The sequence below is a fragment of the Podarcis filfolensis genome (assembly GCF_964270895.1).
Source record: "Podarcis filfolensis genome assembly, chromosome: 8".
NCBI classification, from domain to species: domain Eukaryota; kingdom Metazoa; phylum Chordata; class Lepidosauria; order Squamata; family Lacertidae; genus Podarcis; species Podarcis filfolensis.
Window position 1 is genome coordinate 67,475,143 of NC_139611.1, and position 23,102 is coordinate 67,498,244.

General features: G+C 44.8%; 1 protein-coding gene across 10 annotated transcripts in view; it reads left to right on the plus strand.

The window, feature by feature from the left end:
- The window catches only part of PTPRU (protein tyrosine phosphatase receptor type U), a 363,596-nt gene that overhangs the window by 197,577 nt on the left and 142,917 nt on the right, over positions 1–23,102 (plus strand). For all 10 annotated transcript variants that reach the window (XM_083626763.1, XM_083626762.1, XM_083626766.1 and 7 more), the window contains exon 8: positions 16,138–16,446. In XM_083626763.1, coding sequence (XP_083482889.1) covers positions 16,138–16,446 — 309 coding nt within the window. The remainder of the gene's footprint in view (positions 1–16,137; positions 16,447–23,102) is intronic.

Sequence of the window (23,102 nt, forward strand, 5' to 3'; positions counted from 1 at the left end):
CACTTTGCTCTTCTTCTCTTGGGGCACTGTGTGTGCGAGAGAGGAGGAGGCTGGGAAAATCTCTCTGAGGTTCCTGACTGAACTGCCATGACCTTGTGGACAGTGCAGGGCATCACTTGACATGACATGTTGCCTTGCAGCTCCGGTGCTGCATAAAGGGAGCAAGCTCTACACTGACAGCATCCAACATCCCAAGGTCGCCCTAATTGGCTCTTTGGAGGTCAAGGATGCTGCCTTTTTATCTATTTATTTTCTTGAGCTGGGAGTGGGGTGGTCCGAGGCGGTTAAGAATGCTGTCTCATCCATCTGCAAAGTCACAGGGTGTGTTGTGTCCCACCTACGCCCTGTCGGGACCACTCTGCAGTCAGAAGTGTCTGAGATCCTGGAGAAGGGAGATCCCACCCAGGGCATTCCAGGTTCATGACAAGGCAGTGGACTCTGACAGAACACCCATCCGCAAATCAACACCCTGGTACAGTAGTTCCCAAACCTTTTCAGGGCACCACTCATTTGTTCCATAATTTCATCTCCACTGCCCCCTACCCTATAAAAAGCATTCAGAACAGCAGTTTGCAAACTCTACTAAGGAAGATTAGAATACAATAAAATTCAAAACAGTAAGAATTAATTCCATGTTTATTCAAAATCCAATTAAAATTATTTAGTTTAATTAATTTATCAAAACCAATGACCTTGATCCAGTGACATCAGCTTTTCAAAGTCTGATAGCTATTTACACCTTGCCTCTTAGTGCTCTCTTGGGTAATACACCCCCCTAAGGGTACAGCACACTGCCCTGGAAGATGTCCCACCTGTGATGTTACTGTCATGACACTACCTGGAGTGTTTGCAGACTTAGGGGGCTAGATGTCCTCTTGAGTTCTTATGCCTACCAGTTGCTGAGCTTCACACATGCCCGTGGGATGAGGTGGGTTATAGTTCAAGAGAAGAGCACATGCTGTGCATGCAGAAGTTCCCTTCTTCAGTTCTTGGCATCTCCAGCTAAAAAGTGGACCAGGTTAGCAAGTGACTGCAAAGTCAGAGGTCTTTGAGAGCTGCTGAGAGTCATGAGTAGGCAACACTGATCCTGGGAAACAAATCATTTGACTGCATGAAGCATTTTTCTGTGTTCCACTGGAAATGAGTCAGGTCCAAGGCTACCATCAGAAGGTGCAGTGTATACCTGCCAACACAAAACCTTCCTTCTCTGAGCCCTCCGTGGAATGAAGTGAGATGGTAAGGAACATCAGGTGTCTCCCACTGATGCTCCAGAAAGAGATGGAGGGAGCAAGGTCAGCTGCTGCCAAGCTGTTGGTGGTGCAGTGCTTCATTCAACTCATCTCCTAGTCCCACATGTTAGTTCTGGGTCTTTGGTTAGATAGCTCCCATGCTAGAGCAGCTCCTGCCCTGCTGGACAGCTCCCCAGCCTTACAAAGAGCATGGGGAAGCTGAGCATTACAGCAGTATGGCTCTAGTGTCTCTGGTTACCAACCTCTCTATGTTTCAGAAAAGTAGTACAGCTGCTGGAAGAATCATTGGGCATTGAGAAGTGGTGCATGATATGAAAAGTTCCTCCATCATATGATTTGTTGACACTACATAGCAGCCTCATGTGCTCTCTTGTGGGATTCATGAAAGCATCTGGTTGGCCATAGTAGGAAACAGAATGGATTGCATTGCATTGCATTGCATTGCACTGAGAGGGAAATCTAAAATCTCCCAGTTTGAGTCATTTTCAAGTTAGGCGTCTGTACATTTCAAGCAGTATCAAACAGTCATGGCTCCCCACAAAGAATTGTGGGAACTGCGATTTGGGTGCTGAGAGGAGTTGTTGTTTAGTCGTGTCTGACTCTGCGCGACCCCATGGACCAGAGCACGCCAGGTCACTGATGGTTTTTAGGTGACCCTATTCCCCTCTCAGAGCTATAATTTCCAGAATAGTTTAACAATCAATTCCTCTTCCTAGGGAACTCTGGGATTTCAGGGAAGGACTGTAGCTCAGTGGTAGAGCATCTCCAGGTATGGTTGGGAATGTCACCTGTCTGAAACTCTGGAGTGCTGCTGGTGGCCAGTGTTGACATTACTGGACCAATGGCCTAACTTGGTGCAATGCAGTTTCTTATTATGTTAATTATAGTTCTCAAATTGGGGGACTCCTAACAACAACTCAGTCAGCACCCTTCAATAAATACAATTTCCTGGATTTTTGGCAGAATCCGTGACTGGTGGCATGATGCTGCTTTAAATGTATAGTGCAGATGGGTTTTAATTTGAGGACTAGGGAAGAGTTTGGTCACCTCTGCTGGTAGCCATTAATAACTGCTGGTTTTCAGGAGCTGAACATATTCAGACAAACAAATTCAGAGTGCAACTTTTGCAGCACTTGTAATCAAAAACCCTCCTTTCTTCTCTTCTAGTGGAGAGCAAAAAACTTTCCATAGTGGCAGAAATTCCTTCTGTACAGTAATAGCACCATTGCCTTTTTCAGATGCGAACAATTACCAGTCTTTACTGGAAGCAGCCCTTGAGCACAGGGAGATTCCCCCTGCGCTGTACCATGTTGCCGGCAGTGATTGACACGGATTGAGTTGCTGCACCAGGGTGTACTACAGCTGTATCGGCAGCTATAAGCACAGGCAACTTTTGTAGTGGCGCTAATTGTATGGATATATTCAGCAATATTAATGCTTTCAGACATCCTTGTTAGCTGATCTTTGACTGAAGCACTTGCGAGGCTGCTTGCATTGGCCCAGGGGTGCCAGGCTGTCTGTTTGCCACTGATCATTTAAATAACACTGAACTTTAGAAAGGAGATTGAAGCTTCAAGACTGGCACTCTCTCAGCTCCGACTTGTGCTGTTCCTGAGAAACCATCCAAGTGCATTGGCCACGAGTTGAGGATTTGGGGTGGGGCTCTTCTACACATGTCAGATGTGGACCAACAATTCCTCTTATGTGGTATTGATCTCCTTCCATCAATTTAATTTAGGCCCATAATCTCTTCCCACAACATCCAGAGGCAGGGAAATACATAGCTGGGCTGACCCTTCTTTGTGCCCAGTATAAGATCCTAAGAAAAGGCATGCTGGATCAGGCCCAACACCCATCTACAGGTAGTCCAGCATCTTGGTCTCTCCCAGCAGCCATGGAAATTATCCTGGATCCTGAGATACCTGCTGCCATCACATGATGGCAATAGGCCCGATCTTAGATGCTGCAGAGCTAGGATAGTGAAAATGTGAGCCCTGGACAACACAAGCAACAAGGCTGAGGCTGCTGTAACAGCTGCATCTTTCCATTAATCCTTGCATCTTCTAGTCAGGGGTTTGGATTGCTCTAATAGTCCCACCTCTTAATCTAACTGGCTCTGGATGTAGCCACTACTTGGTTAGGAGACTGTGTATACCACGCTGAGCATCATGCAGTATGAGCAGGACACCCATGTAATTCTCAGCACCGCAGCTGAAATGTGTCCCTCGTTAGATTGGTATGTAAACTGTGGAGCCTGCAGTTGTATCATCTCATGTAGGCCTGCAAATTATGGAGCAAACTTCTTCCTATGTGGCTTTGAGCCGAAAAGTGCCCTGGGATTGATATGTATGTGTTTTATTAGTTTATAGGACAATCCATTGATAAATACTCCCTGGGTGGCTTACAAACAAGACGGTATTAAAAATACAATGCACTGTAATTAAAATCGACAATATGCAATTATAGCTGGGATGAGCAAGGTGGATTAATTTGCTTCCATGATTGTTCTGGGATTCTTACAATTTGGATGCAAGAAAAGCTGCTGGATCAGGCCAAAGATCCATGCAGTCCAGCATCCTGTTCCCATGGTGGCTAATTGGATGCTCACGAGAAGTTGGTCCTGAGTGCAACAGTGACCTTCCCACTTGTGATAGGCATACTGCCTCTGGCTAACAGTGGGAGTGGGACATAGCCAGTGTTGATGGTAGCCATTGGTAGTCTGATCCTCCAATGAATTTTTCTAATCCTCCCTTTAAACTATCCATGTGGGTGATCATCATGGTTAATTCTATCCCAGTCTTAATCTGGTCAGTAATTCCATTTCTAGAATGTAACTAGCAGAATTCTTCATATGTGCCATTTAAGTGTTAGTAAGTTTTTAATTTCAGTTAAAAAATGCAATTGTGCAGTCATGTCCCTCTGCCACTTCGGCTTTCGTCATAGTTTTAGTTTGGTGGGGGTGGTGAAAGCTTTGCATGGAGGGGCGTAGCTTTCCATGAAATTGTAAATAAATAAAAGTTTTGAAAGAACAACATCTTCTATTACTTCAATTTTAATTTGAAAATCCCCGCTGTCACCATTGCGCTCCTTTGCAAATTAAAACAACAAGAAACAGATGTGGAAATTACTTTTGGCGAGAATGAACTGCTAGGTTTAAAACACAGACCAAAAAAAACAACAACCCCCTCTTTCAAAATTTAGCTGTTCACTTTTCCTCCAGAATAATGCTTCTCTAGAATCCCGTGGACTGCAAGAAGATCAAACCTATCCATTCTTAAGGAAATCAGCCCTGAGTGCTCACTGGAAGGACAGATCCTGAAGCTGAGGCTCCAATACTTTGGCCACCTCATGAGAAGAGAAGACTCCCTGGAAAAGACACTGATGTTGGGAAAGATGGAGGGCACAAGGAGAAGGGGACGACAGAGGACAAGATGGTTGGACAGTGTTGTCGAAGCTATTAACATGAGTTTGACCAAACTGCAGGAGGCAGTGGAAGACAGAAGTGCCTGGCGTGCTCTGGTCCATGGGGTCACAAAGAGTTGGACATGACTAAACGACTAAACAACAACAGAATCCCAACTATATCCCACCTCACCAAGATCTGATCATGCACATAAACACTAAACTGTGGTTTGGTGCAGGGGAAGCTAGCGTGGTGCTAGAAGCGGTTGGACCCCAACTGATCTGGACAACATTTCAGAAGCAGAAAAGTGAAAAAAACAACAACAAACCCTCCCCCTCGCATAACATTAGAACTTGTGGACATCCACTGAAGTTGAATACTCGGAGAATCAGAACAAATGAAAGGAAAGTACTTCTGCATTCAGTGAATAGTTAAACTATGGAACTTCCTTCACAGTGAGGGCCAACACCCTAGATGGCTTTAAAAAAGAATTCAACAAACTCATGGAGGAGAGGGTTACCAAAGGCTACTAGCTGTGAAGGCTGTGTTCTGCCTCCACAGCTAGAGGCAGCAGTGCTTTCGAATATGAGTTGATGAGAACCGCAATAGAGGAGGGAGCTTTTGTGCTCACCTCCTGCTTGTGGGTTTTCCACAGGCATCTGGTTGGCCATGTTGAGAACAAAATGCTGGACCCTTGGCCTGAACCAGCTGGGTCTTCCTATGTTCTTAATCTCAGGCAGAATCCAGTTACTGTCTCTACTTCGTAGTCACAGCTGCTTCAATAACTGAGGGACGATGGCCATCTTGGGAGCTTCTGCACCCCCCCCAAAGTCCTCCTATCACAAGAAAAGCCCCAGTTCTGATACATATAGGGCAGTTAAACAGATGGTTAGAGGTGGTGGTAGTGGGTCATGGTTGAAATTGAGCAAGCAAGATGGAAGGACAAGTATATTATTACCACTGATGTTTATAGTCTGCCAGAGATGCAGAGAACACTCAATAACTTGTATTGATGAGGTCATAGCCTCAGGTCCTCTGTGCTCATGTCCTGCAGCACTTCCATACCTCAGCCTTGTTCCTGTGTGGTGCTTTGACCTTGCTTTTGACCTTCGGTATTTTTTAAACATTTGCTATAATACCTTTAGCTTATCCCAGAGCAGAACAGGCATTGATCCTGTCCTGCTGTCTCACCCGCTTTGGGCAACTACTCACCTCTGCTCCAGCAACCATGACCTCAGCCGGCTGTCAGCAGCTTTCTTGACCAGGCGCCCTGGAATAAAAACCCCATGCTTGATATTCATCTCACTATTCAGTTCTGAGAACAGTTTAGGGTCTTGTTGCCCTGCTCATGCTGGATCCTGCCCAAAGGGCCTTAACACAGCTCTCTGATCACCACCCGCAAATCAATATGGGCTCCCTTCTGAAATGTGATAGTCGGAATGCCTTCAGATACATCTTGAGAGTTCGAATGAAGTTCAGGTCTCGGTTTCCCCATGTGCCACTCTGATTAGTTAACGCTTGTTAGGCTGTGTCTCCATTTCCCACACTTCAGCGTTTGTGCAAGTGTTTGCGGAGGCGTGCTTCCAAAGTATCTGTGATTCACAACAATTGAAAGTGATCATGTTGATAACATCTTTCAAAGTGATAGTATTCATTATTCCCATTAATATTCTCATTAATGATTCTTGTGAATAATAACAGGGAGTTGACTCAGCAAGCTCCTATTCCCCCTGCCACCAAGCGGGTTTTTGTATGCATATTTTTTATTATCTTTCTTTCCCTCATTCCCCATGTTTTCCCCTATTTCTTCCCCCCATTCCCAATTAAAGCAGAATTATTGAGGAAGTCAGTCTTTGTGATGCAGGCTAACCTTCTGGGCTAGAGAGTGGTTTAGAATTTAGTTATCCACTGGCTTTCATACTTCTTGAGTATCCCACTACAGTTCTTGGCTAACCCCTCCTCCCCACAACTAAAGTGTCTTTTATAACAACAACAACAACAACAACAGCAGCAGCAGCAGCAGCAGCAGCAGCAACCACAACCACAACCACCACCACCACCACCACCACCACCACCACAACAGCCACAACCACAACAACTTACCTGCCCTGCAGCTTAAGGTCCTGGGACAGGTTACAACAATTAAAACAGGAAATCTGTTGTGCTAGTGGAACAACAGTGTTGCATGCAGCTCCTGGATTTGCTTCCACCAATTCCTGGTTTGTCATTAAGTGTAAAACAGGAGTTATGGTTCAAAATAAACTCTGGTCCAGGGGTGGGAAACCTCTGGTCCACAGGCCAATCCTCACCCCACAGGGGGTCCACTTTGCCTTTCAAAGCCATTTTCCTCAAACCACGCCCAGCTGTCAATCAGCAGACACCACTTAGAATGTCAGCTGATGGGCTGGGAGGGTGGGAGTCAATTCCCTAATATTGTGGGTTCCCAGTAGGATTTAACCCCTGCATAATAGCTGGCAGTGGGTGGTTAAATCTTGATCTGTTTAGCTGAGCATGCCTGTTCCCTCTTTGGAACAGAGATGCACAGAAAAAAGTAAGCTGCAGAAAAACGGGGGGTCTTCTTGCTTTTGCTGCATGCTGCTGCTCCATTGGAATAGGTACCTGCAACAAAAACAAGCAGGTCCAGTTTTTCCCCTGCATCACTGCATAAATAGGGCGTACTTCCCAGAGGGAGGAAGAAAAGAACTGTGGAAGGTGCTCTTTTAGATACTCAGGTTCCAAGCCATTTATGGCTTTATATGCTAAGATCTTGGACTGGATCTAGTAACTCTCTGCCAGCCAAGGTGGTGCTTTCAGGACTGGTGGCTCATGGTCCCATTGGGCTTTCTTGCTTACCAGCCTAGTAGTCACTTTCTGCACTAGCATCAAGGGCAGCTGATCTACTGAAGGGCTTGGATGCAGAGCATCACTGTCTCTCAGTGTCTTTATCTGCTTCCCTGTATCCACCCGCCTGCCTACAAGTGCTTCTCTTTATATGTCAGGATGTTAGCTTCTTGGAACTTGGATGGCGCCTTTGATTCCTAGGAACATTATTCAGCTCCAGGCTTCCTTGGTCTGTTGCGCACCAGAAGGTATAGCAACGTGCCCCTCTAAATCTTACTTTATTTGTTAATTTATGCCTTTCCAGAGCACCTACATTAACTAGGTGCGGTACACAAATGAAAACAAGACAACAGGCTCTGCCCGCCAGGCTTACACTCTAAACGGCAAGACCGGGAAGTGAAAGGAGGGAGCATAAAGCAGTGAATTGTTCACAAGCATCGCAGCTGGTGCAATACATTCTGCTGCCTGAGGCAGGACATCAAAACAGTGTTGCCACCCACAGACACATTCCAAGTCGAAGTGCATAATACATAAGACTAAGCAAGTTATTTTAGCACCTGAGGGGAAAAACCCCACAAGAGTCTCCTCCTAGGAGTGAAAATCCCATGAGTGACAGGCACTAGGAGTCAGATTCCTCTTCTGCAGGTGATGGAGGCAACGACTGCAAATCTGAATGGACGGGTATGCAAAAGCACGGCTACAAGATGAACGTGTGTGGTCAGTGCCCCCCATCCCCACAACTCAAGGATGTGACACCACCATCCCCTGGCTTAAAGGACTTGGCTGTTTAAGATCCTGGAAGATCTTAGGCTGCACTGCTCTGTTGCAGTAGGAGATTGCTACAGACTGCTGAGCCCCTTCAAGTAGAGCAGCATTTTGCAGCATGGGTGGTGTTAAGAATTAGGCTGCACCTGGTAATGCTACTATAAAAGGGCTTTATTGCAGCTTACTTGTTCCTGGAACAACTTCAGATCTTAGTGTTTTTCAGAGCACAGCTTGTATCCAGCCTGGTGTTGTGTTCTGTCTGAACCTCATCTTACATTCCAGTTGAGCCTCCCCAAACCTCATTGGAGGACAACAAATAGCAATTGTAACATAACAGAGTTGGAAGGGACCTTAAGAGTCATCTAGCACAACCCTTGCAACACAGGAATAACTGCTAAATTATCTCTATCTCTCTATCATCTATCTGTCTAACTAACTAACTAACTAACTAACTAACTAACTATCATCTATCTATCTATCTATCATCTATCTATCATCTATCTATCATCTATCATCTATCATCTATCATCTATCATCTATCATCTATCATCTATCATCTATCATCTATCATCTATCTATATCTATCTATCTATCTATCTATCTATCTATCATCTATCTATCTATATCTATCTATCATCTATCTATCTATCTATCTATCATCTATCTATCTATCTATCTATCTATCTATCTATCATCTATCTATCATCTATCTATATCTATCATCTATCTATCTATCTATCTATCATCTATCTATCATCTATCTATCTATCTATATCTATCTATCTATCTATATCTATCTATCTATCTATCATCTATCTATCTATCTATCTATCTATCTATCTGTCATCTATCTATCTATCATCTATCTATCTATCTATCTATCTATCTATCTATCATCTATCTATCATCTGTCATCTATCTATCATCTATCTATCTATCTATCTATCTATCTATCTATCTATCTATCATCATCTATCTATCTATTTCTATCTATCTATCATCTGTCTAAATTTGTATAAGGAATCTCTGTGAGACGACCATTCAACCTCTGTTGAAAAGCCTTCTGTGAAGGAGAGTCCACCACCTTCCGAGGCAGTCCATTCCACCATTGAACAGCTCTTGCAATCAATTTTTTTTATTCTAAAGCTTAGTTGGAATTTCCTTTCTTGCCATTTGACTCCACCTGTTTGGGTCCTATCTTTTGATGTAGCAGAAGGCAAGCTTGCTCCATGTGACAGTACTTCAGATATTTGGGTGGAGAAGAATCAGCTTTAGTTGTATGTATATATGGAATTTAGTGGTTCCAACCCAACTGAGCTTCATTTGCCAGTAGAGTTGCTGCTGCTGATACTCTTTGCAATGATGGGGAGGGGAGGGGGGCGGCATTAGAAAAAGAAAGATAGAAGCTGTGCACCTGCCATGGCTAAAGGTGAGCCCCACCCTCTAAAAAACTGTTGAGGTGTTAATCTTCACTGCCATTGTGCACAATTCTGCCAAAAACAGCTCGGTCAGAACTAGGCATGCTCAGTGAGACACAGGACTTGCTTAGGAAAGAGGAATAGACAAAGGGAATGGAATGGAGCAGCCTGAAAAAGGGCATGGCTGGCTGGCTGGAATGCTAAACAGGAGCATTAGGAGTGAAATTACATTTATTTTGCATTGGGAGGCTAACTTTCCTAATTTGCACCTTTAGAGACACTATATGAGCTGAAACATGGCCATCCTTCAAAATTCAGATATCTGAATTTTGCAGTGTAATTCTTCAGCTAAGTAATTTGTGCAAAACTCCTTCTCCTTGGATAAAGTGTGCATATAAATGCCCATTTTAGTGCAAATAGCACACAGAAATGCATTGTGTTTGGCAACATTGCTTTACAAAACTGTGTACATTAGGCAAAATTGCAGACAGAACTATGTATATCAGGGGAAATTTGCATTATAATTTTGATTATTTTCACAAGGACATTTTTTTTAAATTCTTAAACAGATATGGAATTTTGGAGAATGGAACTTAAGAATAGAAAAATTAAAACTCAAGAGAAACCGAAGTTGATGGATTCACCCTTCTCTGAGTACAATATTTGTTCTGGGTTCCACTTGGGTTCCCTGCTTTGATGCCAGGAATCTGAATTTATCCTTCGTTATTGAGATAAACAACCTTTGTATTTCACAGTGGCAATGAAGCCAGACTCCTTATGAAAGCAGACAACTGCTATTGATGTCAGTTATGATAACTAATTGAGCCTCTCCTCAATGACTCTGTCAAGTGTGCGTCCCTTTCAAGAGCCTGATGCTGAACTCATTGAAAAGGCAAGGGCTTCTGTCCTTATTACGTTTGTTATTTGGAGCTTGCTGGAAAGCCCCCTTCTCCTTGCAGAGCAGAGCTAATCAATTTTCCCTCCGTGCCGTTGCCTAATGAGTCCACATCAAAGGCAAAAGTCTGATGAGGAATGAGAAAAACAGAAGACTGCTGAGAGGATTTATGGATCCCAGGGAGAACATGATTCATGCCCCTTCTACTAATTCTGAATCAATCAGTGTTGTTCCTAGTCATCTATCCTAGCTCTAGGAACCTAGAAACACAAGTGGCTGCTTTTTACTGAGTTATGCCATTGGTCCATCTAGCTGAACATTGTCTACTTGAAGAATGGGGAACCTGTGGCCCTCCAGATGTTGACAGACTACAACTGCCATCATTCCTGACCATTGGCAGTGCTGGCTGGGACTGATGGGAGTTGGAGTTCAACAGTGTCTGGAGAGCCACGGGTTTCCCATCCCTCATCTACAATAACTGGCAACAGCTTCCCAAGGTTTCAGGGAAGAATGTTTCCCAGTTCTACACAGAGATGCCAGAGAGTGAAGTGGGACCTTTCTGCATGCAAGACATTTGGCTTTCCCCTGATGCCTGTGCACACCCCCAGACCTTTTAAAAAAAACTTAAGTGATGTCTGGAATCTATGATATTCCCCTTGAACTTTTGGTTTTTCTGGGAGCTTCAGTTGTGGTGATGTATTGGTAACAAGGAATTTCTACTAGAGAACAAATGGGCAAATTTCCCTCTGGACCTCAATCTCTGCAGTCCTACATGTAATGGCAGGTCTTGTAGTGTGTTGTTGCTGTGATCTGTCTAATCAGTGGCGACTGGTGTCCATTGTGACTTGTAGGGCAGAAGACAGGGAGCCCAACAGTAGGGGGAGCCAGAGGCAATGACTGACAGAGACAACAAAGCCTAGTTTTGCCCCCATCTTCCTCTCTTTTGTTGTGGTCGGGATTTGGCACTGAGGTATGGACAGGAGGATGGGGTGCTCTCAGACTGAATGCTCCTCCAATATCATTCACAGTTCAAAACCCCCAGCCCTCGGTTCAACCTGGCTGCTTGCAGCCTTTCTCTCCTCTCCTCTTGACTCTATGCTACTTCCACTCCTGACCCCTCTTTGCTCTTGACTTGGCATCACTCCTATGCTTGACTTTGACACCTGCCGATCATCCCTCCAACATGGCTCCACCTCCCTCCTCCTCTGACAAGGCTCCACCACCTTCTGTCGCTCCTCGGTCCTTACACAACCCCTCTGCCAAACACCCACCCAGGGAAGTTGGGTTACAAGGGCACCCAGCTCTTCTACACCTTAAGTTGCCCTCCCAATATTGGGCACATATTGTGCCTAACAATTACAGTTGTGGGGGTATCGTGCCCCTTGTCTGTTGCTTGTCTGCCCACCTGCGAGCAGCTGTAAAGAGTGGAGTCAGGATTTCCCCACCTGCATTCAGCGGTCAGTGGAGTTGCACTGTTATCCACATGCTGCCAGACCCTCAGCTGGCTTTGCTCCTCTCTCCTTGCCTGCTGATATGCTTGAGGTGACAGTGGTGGTGGGGAAGGAGGCACTGGGGGCTTTCCTCTTATCTGATCAGCTTCTGCCGGTGGCTACTCTTTCTGCTCAGGGTTAGCTCTCCAGCTTCCACTAGCCTTCTCCAATCATCATGAGACACTGTGATTCCAGTGCTGAATGCTCCTCCCTGTTCCTCTTGCTCACCTCTGTGTCCATCCCTCCCTGATTTCTCAGGGAGCCACACCACAGTCCCCCAGCTCCTGCTGGGGACTTCCCAACATCCTCCTCCTTGGACCAGGCATGGGGCACCCCATGACACCTGCTGAAATCTAACATCCCTTGAATAAGCAAGAAGATAGGCAGGTGGGAGCTGACTAAGGGCTGAGTAAGGTTGCTGGGGCAGTGTCCCACCTTTCCTAATAAATCAGACTCTACTCTTTCTAACATATTGGCAGACTTGTATTGCGGGTGATTTCCTTATTCAAAATATTTTAATTCCATATTTTGGCATAAGGTCTTTGATGTTCAGGGACAGATTAAAGCACGCCAAAGCCCTAAGCTGTCATGTTAAAACGCTGCATAGCGTTACCCCCCCAACCCCCCCAAAAACAAAACGTGTAGTATTCCAACAGAAAGGACAACGAAAATAGAAATGATTGTATTTCATATTTGCATATATACTGGCACATAGGCAATGATGCAATTAAAAACGAACAATCCAACTAAAACAGAGAATGCTTGTCTCAGAGTCTCCCTGTTTCCCCTTTTTTTAACCAATTATGTAAAACTTGCAATTTATTTTTCTTTAACATGCATTTAGAGGCCCCACAAAATTTGAGGCCCTAAGCTGTAACGTACTTAGTTTGTGCATAAATCAGGCACTGCTGAGGAATGGCTACTGGCTGGAATCCCAGTTAGAACTCACATCGCATATGTTGCTAAACACCTGCACCGCTTGCCAGCAGGGTTGTCAAGTCAGGAGTATCCCAGACCCTGAGATTTCAGGGCCCAAGCCAGAGACCTAGAGGCAGTCCCTGGTGATGACCTGGGATGGCCCCATGTAGTGTGGTGCTGGAGCTTTCAGTGCCACCACACTCTTCTGTTTTGCCAATGTGCATGTGGGCTCCACTGATAAATTGCACTCTTGATACTTGCATTGAGACTGTTGTTTACCGAAGCTCTGGTGCGCTTGTGTGCAGTGATTGAAAAAACCACTTGAAAGCAAACCTGATGTGAAAAGGCAGGGACTTGGGGAGGCCAGGTTGAAATCCTCACTTGGGCCATGTCAGTACATTTACAGCAGCACCGTAGCACTATAAACAATCATGGCTGCTGCCAAAGAATCCTGGGAGTTGTAGTTAAGGGTGCTGAGACTTGTTAGGAGACCCTTATTCCCCCACAGAGAGCTACAATTTCCAGCCTGGTTTAATAGTGAATCCCTCCTCACAGAGAACCTTTGAGAATTCATTTTTCTCTCTTTTGCTAAAAGAAGGTCACATTAAAAATTAAAAATCAGCATATCCCCGCCCAAAAAAGCTCAAAAACTTTGGGCAATTTTTGTTGCGGTCCCAAAAAATAGGGGTTGTCTTATACATGGGGGCGTCTTATACATGGAAAAATGCGGTACGTACCAAAGCCTGAAAGAGAATAGCTTGGGGGACCACCAGATATCCACTGGGAGGGAATTCTGCAACTGGGTTGCTGCCACCGAGAAGACCCTGCTTGGTGTCATCACCTTGTAGGCCGTGCTTGTTTGAGGGGACCATGGACAGGGCCTCGCCTGCTGATCTCAAAGCATGAGCCAGTAGATATTAGTGAAGGCACTCCTTTTAGTACTTGGATCCCAAGCCGTTCAGGGCTTTGTACATGAGTAGTATCACCTTGAAATGGACCCAGTAACCTTCAGGCAAACAGTGCAGTACTTTATGGATTGGTGGTGCATCTCATTATTGGTGACGCATCTTATTGCTCCACATAAGAACCTGGCAGCAACATTCTGCAGCAGCTGTGGCTTCTGGACCATCTCCAAGGGAAGCCCCATGCAGAGTACATTGCAGTAGCCCATTTGGGAGGTTATCAGAGAATAGATCGCTGAAGTCAGGCTGTCTCAGTCTATCTGTAGCTGGAAAATCAGTTCTCACCACTGAGGTCTTTTAGGCCTCGAGTGATAGTTTGGGATTGAGAGGTAACTTCAGAGTACATACCTGTTTCTTCAAGGAGAGTACTACCATGTTCAGAACAGGCCATCTACCAAATGTACAGACCCAGGAGCTACCTGCCCACAGTTTCTCTGTCTCTTCAAGATTCAGGGCGCTGACTCTGGAAGTCTCTCCCCTTAAAGTCTTGCTGGGCAGCAAGTCATTATCTTTAAAGTCCCTGTCAAAAACCTTTATTTCCCCCCAGGTCATTTAGACTTAGCTTGGATTTTAGCTGGCCAGGTTATTGTTGTGTTGTGTTTGGTTTATAAGCCTTGTGAATTCAAAGGTGTGGGTTTTTGTTTTTTTAATCTGCCTTGGAAGCTGCTCTTTAGAATGGTTTTAAACAAAAACTAAAAACCGGCTATCAAATCCTTAAACCAACCAACAAAACATCATACGCATTGCAAAGATGGCATTTAAATCAACAAGAGAGGCTTGTAAATCACCATCTAAAGAGCTCAAGAGGTTCTCTTGGATTTTCAGAGCACATTCAGACACATTCCGATTCCTACAAAACAACTTCGGAATACAGAGATAAAATCCAGTGGGACACCATTTCCATTTTAACAACTGCAACAACAACCCAAAATCATGATAGAAATGGTAATTTTATTGAAATGTATCCCCACTTATATGTTGCCACCGCAGTGTAAATTCAGGCTCTATGTGGACAACTAAAATACCTTTAAAATAACAGCTATAGAAAAACAACCCTCATAAAATTGATAGATTTTTATCATTATAGGAGAGAAAAGAGACAGAGCGGTTAGATTGATTGGTCCGGGTAAGCTGCCAAAGACCTGAGAGGGATGCTATGGCTGCATTTTGCTTCGTCTGGTATTTCACCTCGCTCTGTCTCTTCCAATGATGTTTATGAAAAATTCCAAATATTTAACCAGAAGGAAGTGCCCTGCAGACACAGGGGAGCTGTCGTTGCCTGAAATATTGCGAGAGTTTGCTCGTCCGGTGTTGCTTTCATTCTGCCTTAGACACTGCTGAAAACCAACAGCTTGAAATGGCTATGAAATAGCAGAGGTGGATTTATGGGACACTGGGTGCAAAGCCTTGGGGGACCACAACTATGATGTAGAATGGAATTGTGAGAGGCGGGGGCGGTGCTGAGTTTTGCCATCACACAGGGCACTGCTGAAATTGGAGGCCCCAAGGTCGGCCACTGGGAATAGAGATGGTCAGAGGCATCAAAACTATATGTGCTTCCGCAGTTGGTGTGGGTTGTGTTCTTACTGCAGCCACGTTTGTTTTCTCATTCACAGAGTCCTGTGTGTACAGGCCAGGCCCAACCACAAGGCAAGGTGAAGCAGCTGCCCCAGGAAGCAGGCCCCTGAGGAAGTGCCCAAGTGGGCATGCTGCCTGTGCTGCCACCTACACCGCTGGCAGAGAATTGGCGCTAGCGACACCTCACCCAAAATCAGCACTGCTGCTGCTGCTAATTCTCTACTAGTGATGGGAGCAGTGGGACAAGCAGAGGGGGTGGCTGCCACCCTCTGGATAAGACACCTCCCTAGATTGAAGCGTCTCTCCAAAGCACTCTGGCTTCTTTCACAGGAGCAGCCTTTACCACAGAAAATCCCGTCAGGAGGCTCTTTGCCAACAATTAAAAATAATCAGAAAACAATGCCCATAGAGATGGGGAAATATGTCTACTAAAAAGAGAAGGTTTTGGAATTAGAATTATGAGGGATTGAGCCTGAGACGCCATTCACTCAAAGCAGACATTCTGTTCCTGGGTTATGGCCCTGCCCCTGTTGTCCGCCAGTGACTGTCTTTCCAGGATCTGTGGTGTTTTCTCGTGCCATTGATGCATTCACTTCTCTCTCTGTTTTCTCTGGCAGAACCCATGAGGGCTCCCAAGGGCCTCGCGTTTGCTGAGATCCAGTCCAGGCAGCTGACCCTTCAGTGGGAACCTCTGGGCTACAACCTGACGCGATGCCACACTTATACCGTCACGCTCTGCTATCGCTACACTGTGGGCACTGGCCACAACCAGACATTCCGGGAGTGCGTGAAGATGGAGCGGAACGCCAACCGCTACACCATCAAGAACCTCCTCCCCTACAAAAACATCCACGTCAAGCTTATCCTCTCCAACCCCGAGGGGCGGAAAGAAGGGAAAGAGATGATATTTCAGACGGATGAAGATGGTGAGTCTTGTATCTTATGTGGGTGGGCAGGGGAGAGAGATTTGTCCTCCGGGATCCAGAAACTGTTTTTAGTAAGGGACACAAAGGAGAACAGCTTATCAAAACCCCATCCAAGCAGACTTATGTCCTGATAGATTAATGATGCTGATTTATTGAGAATAATGCATCAAGGTACAAACATAGGTGCAGCAGATGGGATCTTCTAGCCATGCAGACTTAAGGAGTGTTCAGGTATTTGGATAAACGTGCAAAGGTTTAAACTCGAATGGGGGACCTTTGGCTCTCTAGATGTCATTTCTGGTTCCCATCAGCCTCAATCAGAATGGCCAGTGATGAAGGGTGAAGGGAGCTGTAGTCCTAGAATATCTCAATGACTACAGTTCCCCTCCATCCTTTAGTGAAACCATGGGAAGGGGAATTAACATAAGACCCACCCATTAACACCCCCAAGCACATCAGCTTTGCCTACTCAGTTCTTGACCTTCCCATGTTGAGCAGAGAAGACCCACGGGGTGGGGTGGGACTTTTACCCAAGTTTCCTCGAATGCATGCAGAACTCTCCCTTTAAATTTTCTCTGCTCAACATGGGAAAGTTGGGGACTGAGTGGGTGCAGCCATGGATGTTGGGGGCAGGGCTAGCAGCTGTGGCCTTGTGCTTCCTACACTGGAGGAGGTTTCCTGTTCAGGAATGATGCCCAAGTAGAGCTTTAAGGAAGAGAGGGCTGGACGGAAGCATTCCTGAAGGTTTTTGAAGCTCCTGAAGCAACCTCAATGCCATCAGATGGATAAACGTGAGTTTATTGCTAAGCAGAAGGAGGCTCATCCCTCTCAAGAGCAGCTTCTCCATCATCTTGGGAAAGTAATGTTTCAGCACCAATCTCCTAACTGATGGATGGCATCAGTTTGTGTGAACATGTGAACGCTGTAGCAAAGGATGGGAGATGGAAGTGCGCACACAAGCTCTTTCCCAGCCCTCCGTTTGAGCTGGGATGGCTTGTAGGGGAATTTATCTGAGTCCTCATTTATGCAGAGGGTTCTTCTCATGAGTAAAGCCCACCCTTTGCACCCACCAACAAATAATAAAGTGTGTGTGATTAGGCAAGCACCTGGACATGCTTATAGTCTTTATGTGATGGTGAGATGCATGATTCATTTGCAGGATTGTGGCATGTGTGATAGAACCTTTGTCCTAGCAATATTGTCCTACAACCTCTCATGGATAACTGGCACATATGTGTTTGTGTATACACACACACACAAACACACACACGATGGTGTTGTTGTGAGCCACCTCTAACATAGTAGATGGAGCATGGTATAAATATTTATAGGAAGGAGGGAAGGAAGGAAGGAAGGAAGGAAGGAAGGAAGGAAGGAAGGAAGGAAGGAAAAGGTATGCAAGAGGTACAGCAAAGCAAATGGGAATTTTTGTATTTTCAGTTTTCAGAGTTGGGTGGTTTTTGTCCAAACGTCAGACCTGTATGTGGAGTTTAAACTCGGGGTGAGGCCCTCCCAGATGTTCCTGGACCCCAACTCCCATCAGCTCCAGTCAGCATGGCCTGGGATGATGGGAGTTGTAGTCAACCTCCAGAGAGCCACAGAGCCTTCATCCCTGGTTTAAACCATCAGCTCTATATTGCATGTGTCTGCATTTAGCAAATTCAAGGAGAGCTCATTGATAAGAAACTGTAGAAATATGGGATGCTGCTTTGGTGCAGGGCAGCACTTCTGTACTGTTACCATGGTTACCAATGGGACTTATTTATACATGCATGAGACCAGCCGATCGGTGTTCTTTACTCCTTCCTGTCCTGCTTTTCTTTCTTATCTCAGGTTTATTGTAGCATCTAAAGGTAGGAATGGGGCTGGGATACAAGAATGCTTGTGGGGATTTCATTAATTTAAAGCATTTTCACCCTGCACGTTAGCCAAAACGGCTCCCAGAGCAGCTTACAAGATCAGTAGCTAGACAGTTCCTGCTGCCGTGTTTACTGTTGAAAAGCCATGGCGTGCAAGGAAAAGGGGATGTGGAGGGAAGAGCGTAAAAGCAAGTTCAAGGCCCAGTACTTAAAGTTGCAGTTTTGGTAATGACCATCTGGGACAGTTCACTTAAACTGATTGAATGCCTGTCTCAATGTGACAGATGGTCTGAGTGAGAGGAGAGAAGGGAAGGGATAGGAATGATGTGGAATGCTTGGAGGAAATGGTATCTGCTTGGTTTTCTTCTGATAATTCACATCCTGACTTAAATTCAGTAGTGCGGCTTGGTATTTTTAGACTTTGGGCTTATGCCTATTACTTTGCTTTGCTCAAAATGTGGTAAGTCAGGTGTGTTGTATTGGGGGGCCCACTTGCTCATTCTTCCAAGTGGGGCTGTGGACCTCTGCTCCCAGACATGGAAATAAAGAAACTAGTTGTTGTTTAGTCATTTAGTTGTGTCCGACTCTTCGTGACCCCATGGACCAGAGCACGCCAGGCACTCCTGTCTTTCACTGCCTCCCGCAGTTTGGTCAAACTCATGCTGGTAGCTTTGAGAACACTGTCCAACCATCTCGTCCTCAGTCGTCCCCTTCTCCTTGTGCCCTCCACCTTTCCCAAAATCAGGGTCTTTTCCAGGGAGTCTTCTCTTCTCATGAGGTGGCCAAAGTCTTGGAGCCTCAGCTTCAGGATCTGTCCTTCCAGTGAGTACGCAGGGCTGATTTCCTTAAGAATGGATAGGTTTGACACAAAATTAAATACAGAAAAAGAAAAACAAAAAGGTAAAAATCTGTTAAAACTTTAAAATTGGAGTTCACTTAAAATGTCTGCTGGAATTTTTAAAAGAAGTGTTCATTAGGTGCTGGAAGCTCAACAAAGGAGCCTACCTGAGACCTCCGCTGGAAGGGAGTTAGGTTACATACTGAATCTGGTGGAGAAGAGCCATGCATTTTAGATAATTCCAAATGAGACAGATGGAGGGAGGGGAAAACCACCCTCTTTGCAAGCAGAAAGCCAGTATAGCAGGGTATAGTTAATTTCCTCAATAGGAGCTAGGCTTTTTTTATTCTACTTAGCAGTTCGTTTTGTCATGGGTGGTATTGAAGAAAGGGCACTCTTCACCTGCAGACTGAAATGATACAGTCCACTCTTCAAGAGTCTACCATTTCCTCTTGCTCCTGTGTGCAGATCAGGCTTGAGAATAAATGTAAGGCAGTAGTGGGTGTTAAATTCCCCCCTTCAGCTTTTCTATTTTTGGAGAATTTCATTACCGGGGCTTCCTTTCAGAACAGACCTTTTTCCTTTCATCTTTTTTTGTGTAAGCATATCAAAGCTTAATAACAATAACAACAATTACTCTAATTACTACCTTGTTCTCAGTCAGCACCTTTCATCTGTGGATCTCAAACACCAATTAATTAAGGCTCACAACACCTCCGTGAGGTAGATATTAATGGTGACAAAGGGCCGAGGGGGCAGTCTGCCTCTGATGTCTGCTCTCTGTAGATGTCTCAGTACATCTCTGACCTGGATAAGTGCTGCCTCGTATCAGGAAGGATAATTTCCTAGTTCTTCTGATGCTAACTGGGTCGTGGCACTTGATGGGCAGGTTGTTGTTTTTTTTTAAAGAAGTTTTTATGTGTTACTTGTGTGCACACACGCAAATCAATACATGTCATGGGTCATCAAGGCATCAGATTTACCGTAGATGATAATTGTCTACCAGGAGTTTAGGCCACCTGTAGCGATAGCCAAAATCTGTCCATTTCAGCTTCTCATTTTTCCAATCTGAGGTTCAGTTCTTCAGCTTCTCACACCTTCACATTCCTGCATCATTTTGCTATTTTTCCCCAAGTAAATTCATCAGTCAATTTATCCTAATATAAATGACTTCTTGAAAGGTATTAATTTAACTGTTGTTTCTTCATCACTGCTGTTGTAGTTAAAAATATTAAAATCCTGGGCGTTATGCCAGGCCACTGTGAAAGGTCCATTTAACTTATAATGTTTTCCGGAAGAATTACTTGTAAAGGGTGATTCAGAGAGAATTATAGGGAGAGCACCCCCTAGAAACCTTACTATGCTGATAGCTGAGATCTAGACAGGAATGCGAGGTTAACCCATTCTATAAAAATGTTAGCTATTAAACATCACACTCTTTGTACGAGGACTAAAAAAGCCACTTCCATCAAAGATCAGGCCTGGAGAACAAAGCTTTTCATCACATTCATGCCACATCTTATCACCCAATAGCAGAATATGGGCCTTTTTATACAGTGCATCATTTCTAGAACCTGAAATGTAAGTCTCCTCGGTACTAACCTGTCATTGTATTTGAGTACATGACTGAAGTGAAAATGAATTTAGTCTCTATGGAGCATTTAACTCTAAGCCGGGGATGTGGAACCTGTGGCTCTCCAGATGTTTCGAAGTACAACATCCATCATCGCTGTCTGTTGGCTGCGCTTGCTGTGACTGATGGGAGTTGGAGTCCAACAACATCTGGAGGCTCACAGTTTCCTCATCCTTGCTTTAAGTCTTTTGTGTAAGAAGGATGTGTGTGAAATACTTGTGTCAATGCCATAACCACATGAGCATGAAGCTCTTCCTTAACACTATTTAGCCATTCTGCCTTTTCATAAGCTGTTGTTGTTTAGTCGTTTAGTCGTGTCCGACTCTTCATGACCCCATGGACCAGAGCACGCCAGGCACTTCTGTCTTCCACTGCCTCCCGCAGTTTGGTCAAACTCATGCTGGTAGCTTCAAGAACACTATCCAGCCATCTCGTCCTCTGTTGTCCCCTTCTCCTTGTGCCCTCCATCTTTCCCAACATCAGGGTCTTTTCCAGGGAGTCTTCTCTTCTCATGAGGTGGCCAAAGTATTGGAGCCTCAGCTTCAGGATCTGTCCTTCCAGTGAGCACTCAGGGCTGATTTCCTTAAGAATGGAGAGGTTTGATCTTCTTGCAGTCCATGGGACTCTCAAGAGTCTCCTCCAGCACCATAATTCAAAAGCATCAATTCTTCGGCGATCAGCCTTCTTTATGGTCCAGCTTTCATAATTTTCACAATTACAATCTCACAAAGGGGAGAGGAGGGCCACATTCACTGGCCCTATTCCTATGGTCATTTAACAATCAATTCCTTCTCACAGGGAACTCTGGGAATTGTATCTCTAGGAGAGGAATAGAGGCCTCTTAACACCTTTCAGCACCCTTAATAAACCACAGCTTCCCGAATTCTTTGGGGAAGCCCATGACTGTTTCAAGCAGTGTCTTGGTGCTTTAAATGTATAGTGTACGTGTGGTCTCTGGTTACTGGAGATCTGGTGTTGGAAATTTACTGTTGACATTGGCAAGTCTTTGGGGCTTAAAGAGGGTGGGAGAAGCAGCTTCTTCCTGTCACTTCTCCCCACCTCTGTCATGGTTTCGGGGGAAAGAGAAGCAGATGACTTGCAAAAGGAGAGGAAGAGGAAACCAGCTATACTTAGAAAAGTCTGCGGAAAATGGAGGCCAGTGGAAAGTGGAGAAACAGATGGATTGGGCACTTCTACTGAGTCAGACCCATTGGCCCATCCAGCTCAGTATGTTCTACACAAGTGTTTTCCAAACTTGGTTCTCCAGCTGTTTTAGGACTACACTTCCCATCACCCATGCTACTGGTCCTGATAGATTGAGATGATGGGAGTTGTAGTCCAAAAACAGCTGGAGGCCTAAGTTTGGAAAACACTGATCTACACTGTCTGTCAGTGGCTGTCTAGGATTTCAGGCAGGTCCTTTTTCTAGCCCTACCTGAAGATACCAGGGATTGAAACTGGGACTGTTCTACAGCTGATGAACATCTCCACAAAGCTAGAGAACTCTTTGGAAACACCTTGAGTTTTCCCTGAGAATTATCTGAAAAAGCTGGAAAAGAACAAGCCTATTCTGAAGAAAGATGATGGGGGATTTAACTGATCTCTAACTCATGCTCTCCTGTCAGCTCTCTTTCGTTCTCTCCCTCTGTATGTGACAAAAAGGGGATTTATCCCTGACCACATAAAAAAGATATACGCATTAGTAAAACAATGTGAAGAAGGACATGCATCAGATAAATTCATTGAAAAGAATGAACGCATTTATAAACCATTTATGACTTACTGGAATACAAAATATCAAGACGGCATACAACTTTATGTATGATCTTCACCCATATAATTACATAGTTGAAAATGAAATTTGCTTTCTATTATTTGTGTTTCCTCCCCATTTTTATGTGAAATACCAACATTAAAGAAGCATTAAATCTGCCTAGCATCAAGCCCCTAACTGGCCACAGAGCTAGGAAACATACCAACCAACAAAGACCTGGTGATGACAGTGACATCAACAAGAAAGATGCTAGCAATAAAATGAGCAGTATTCTGGAAAAAGCCGGCCACATTATGCCTCTCCACTTTCAAATAAGCCAGGAGATAGGAGATGGATGCAGAGAAGCCTGACAGGAAGAGTCAATTGGAGGTTACCCAAATTTAGTGCCAGAACACAAAGGTTCAGTTTACTTGGAAAGAGGACAGTGAGTGAGAAAATAGAGTGGGCTAGATGGAAGAGAGAAAAGTCAGGCACAAGATCTACAAGCAAGCTTTCCCTGGGATATATTTGGGGATTGAAATGTAGAGAAAACGAAGTGCAACCGAAGAACGA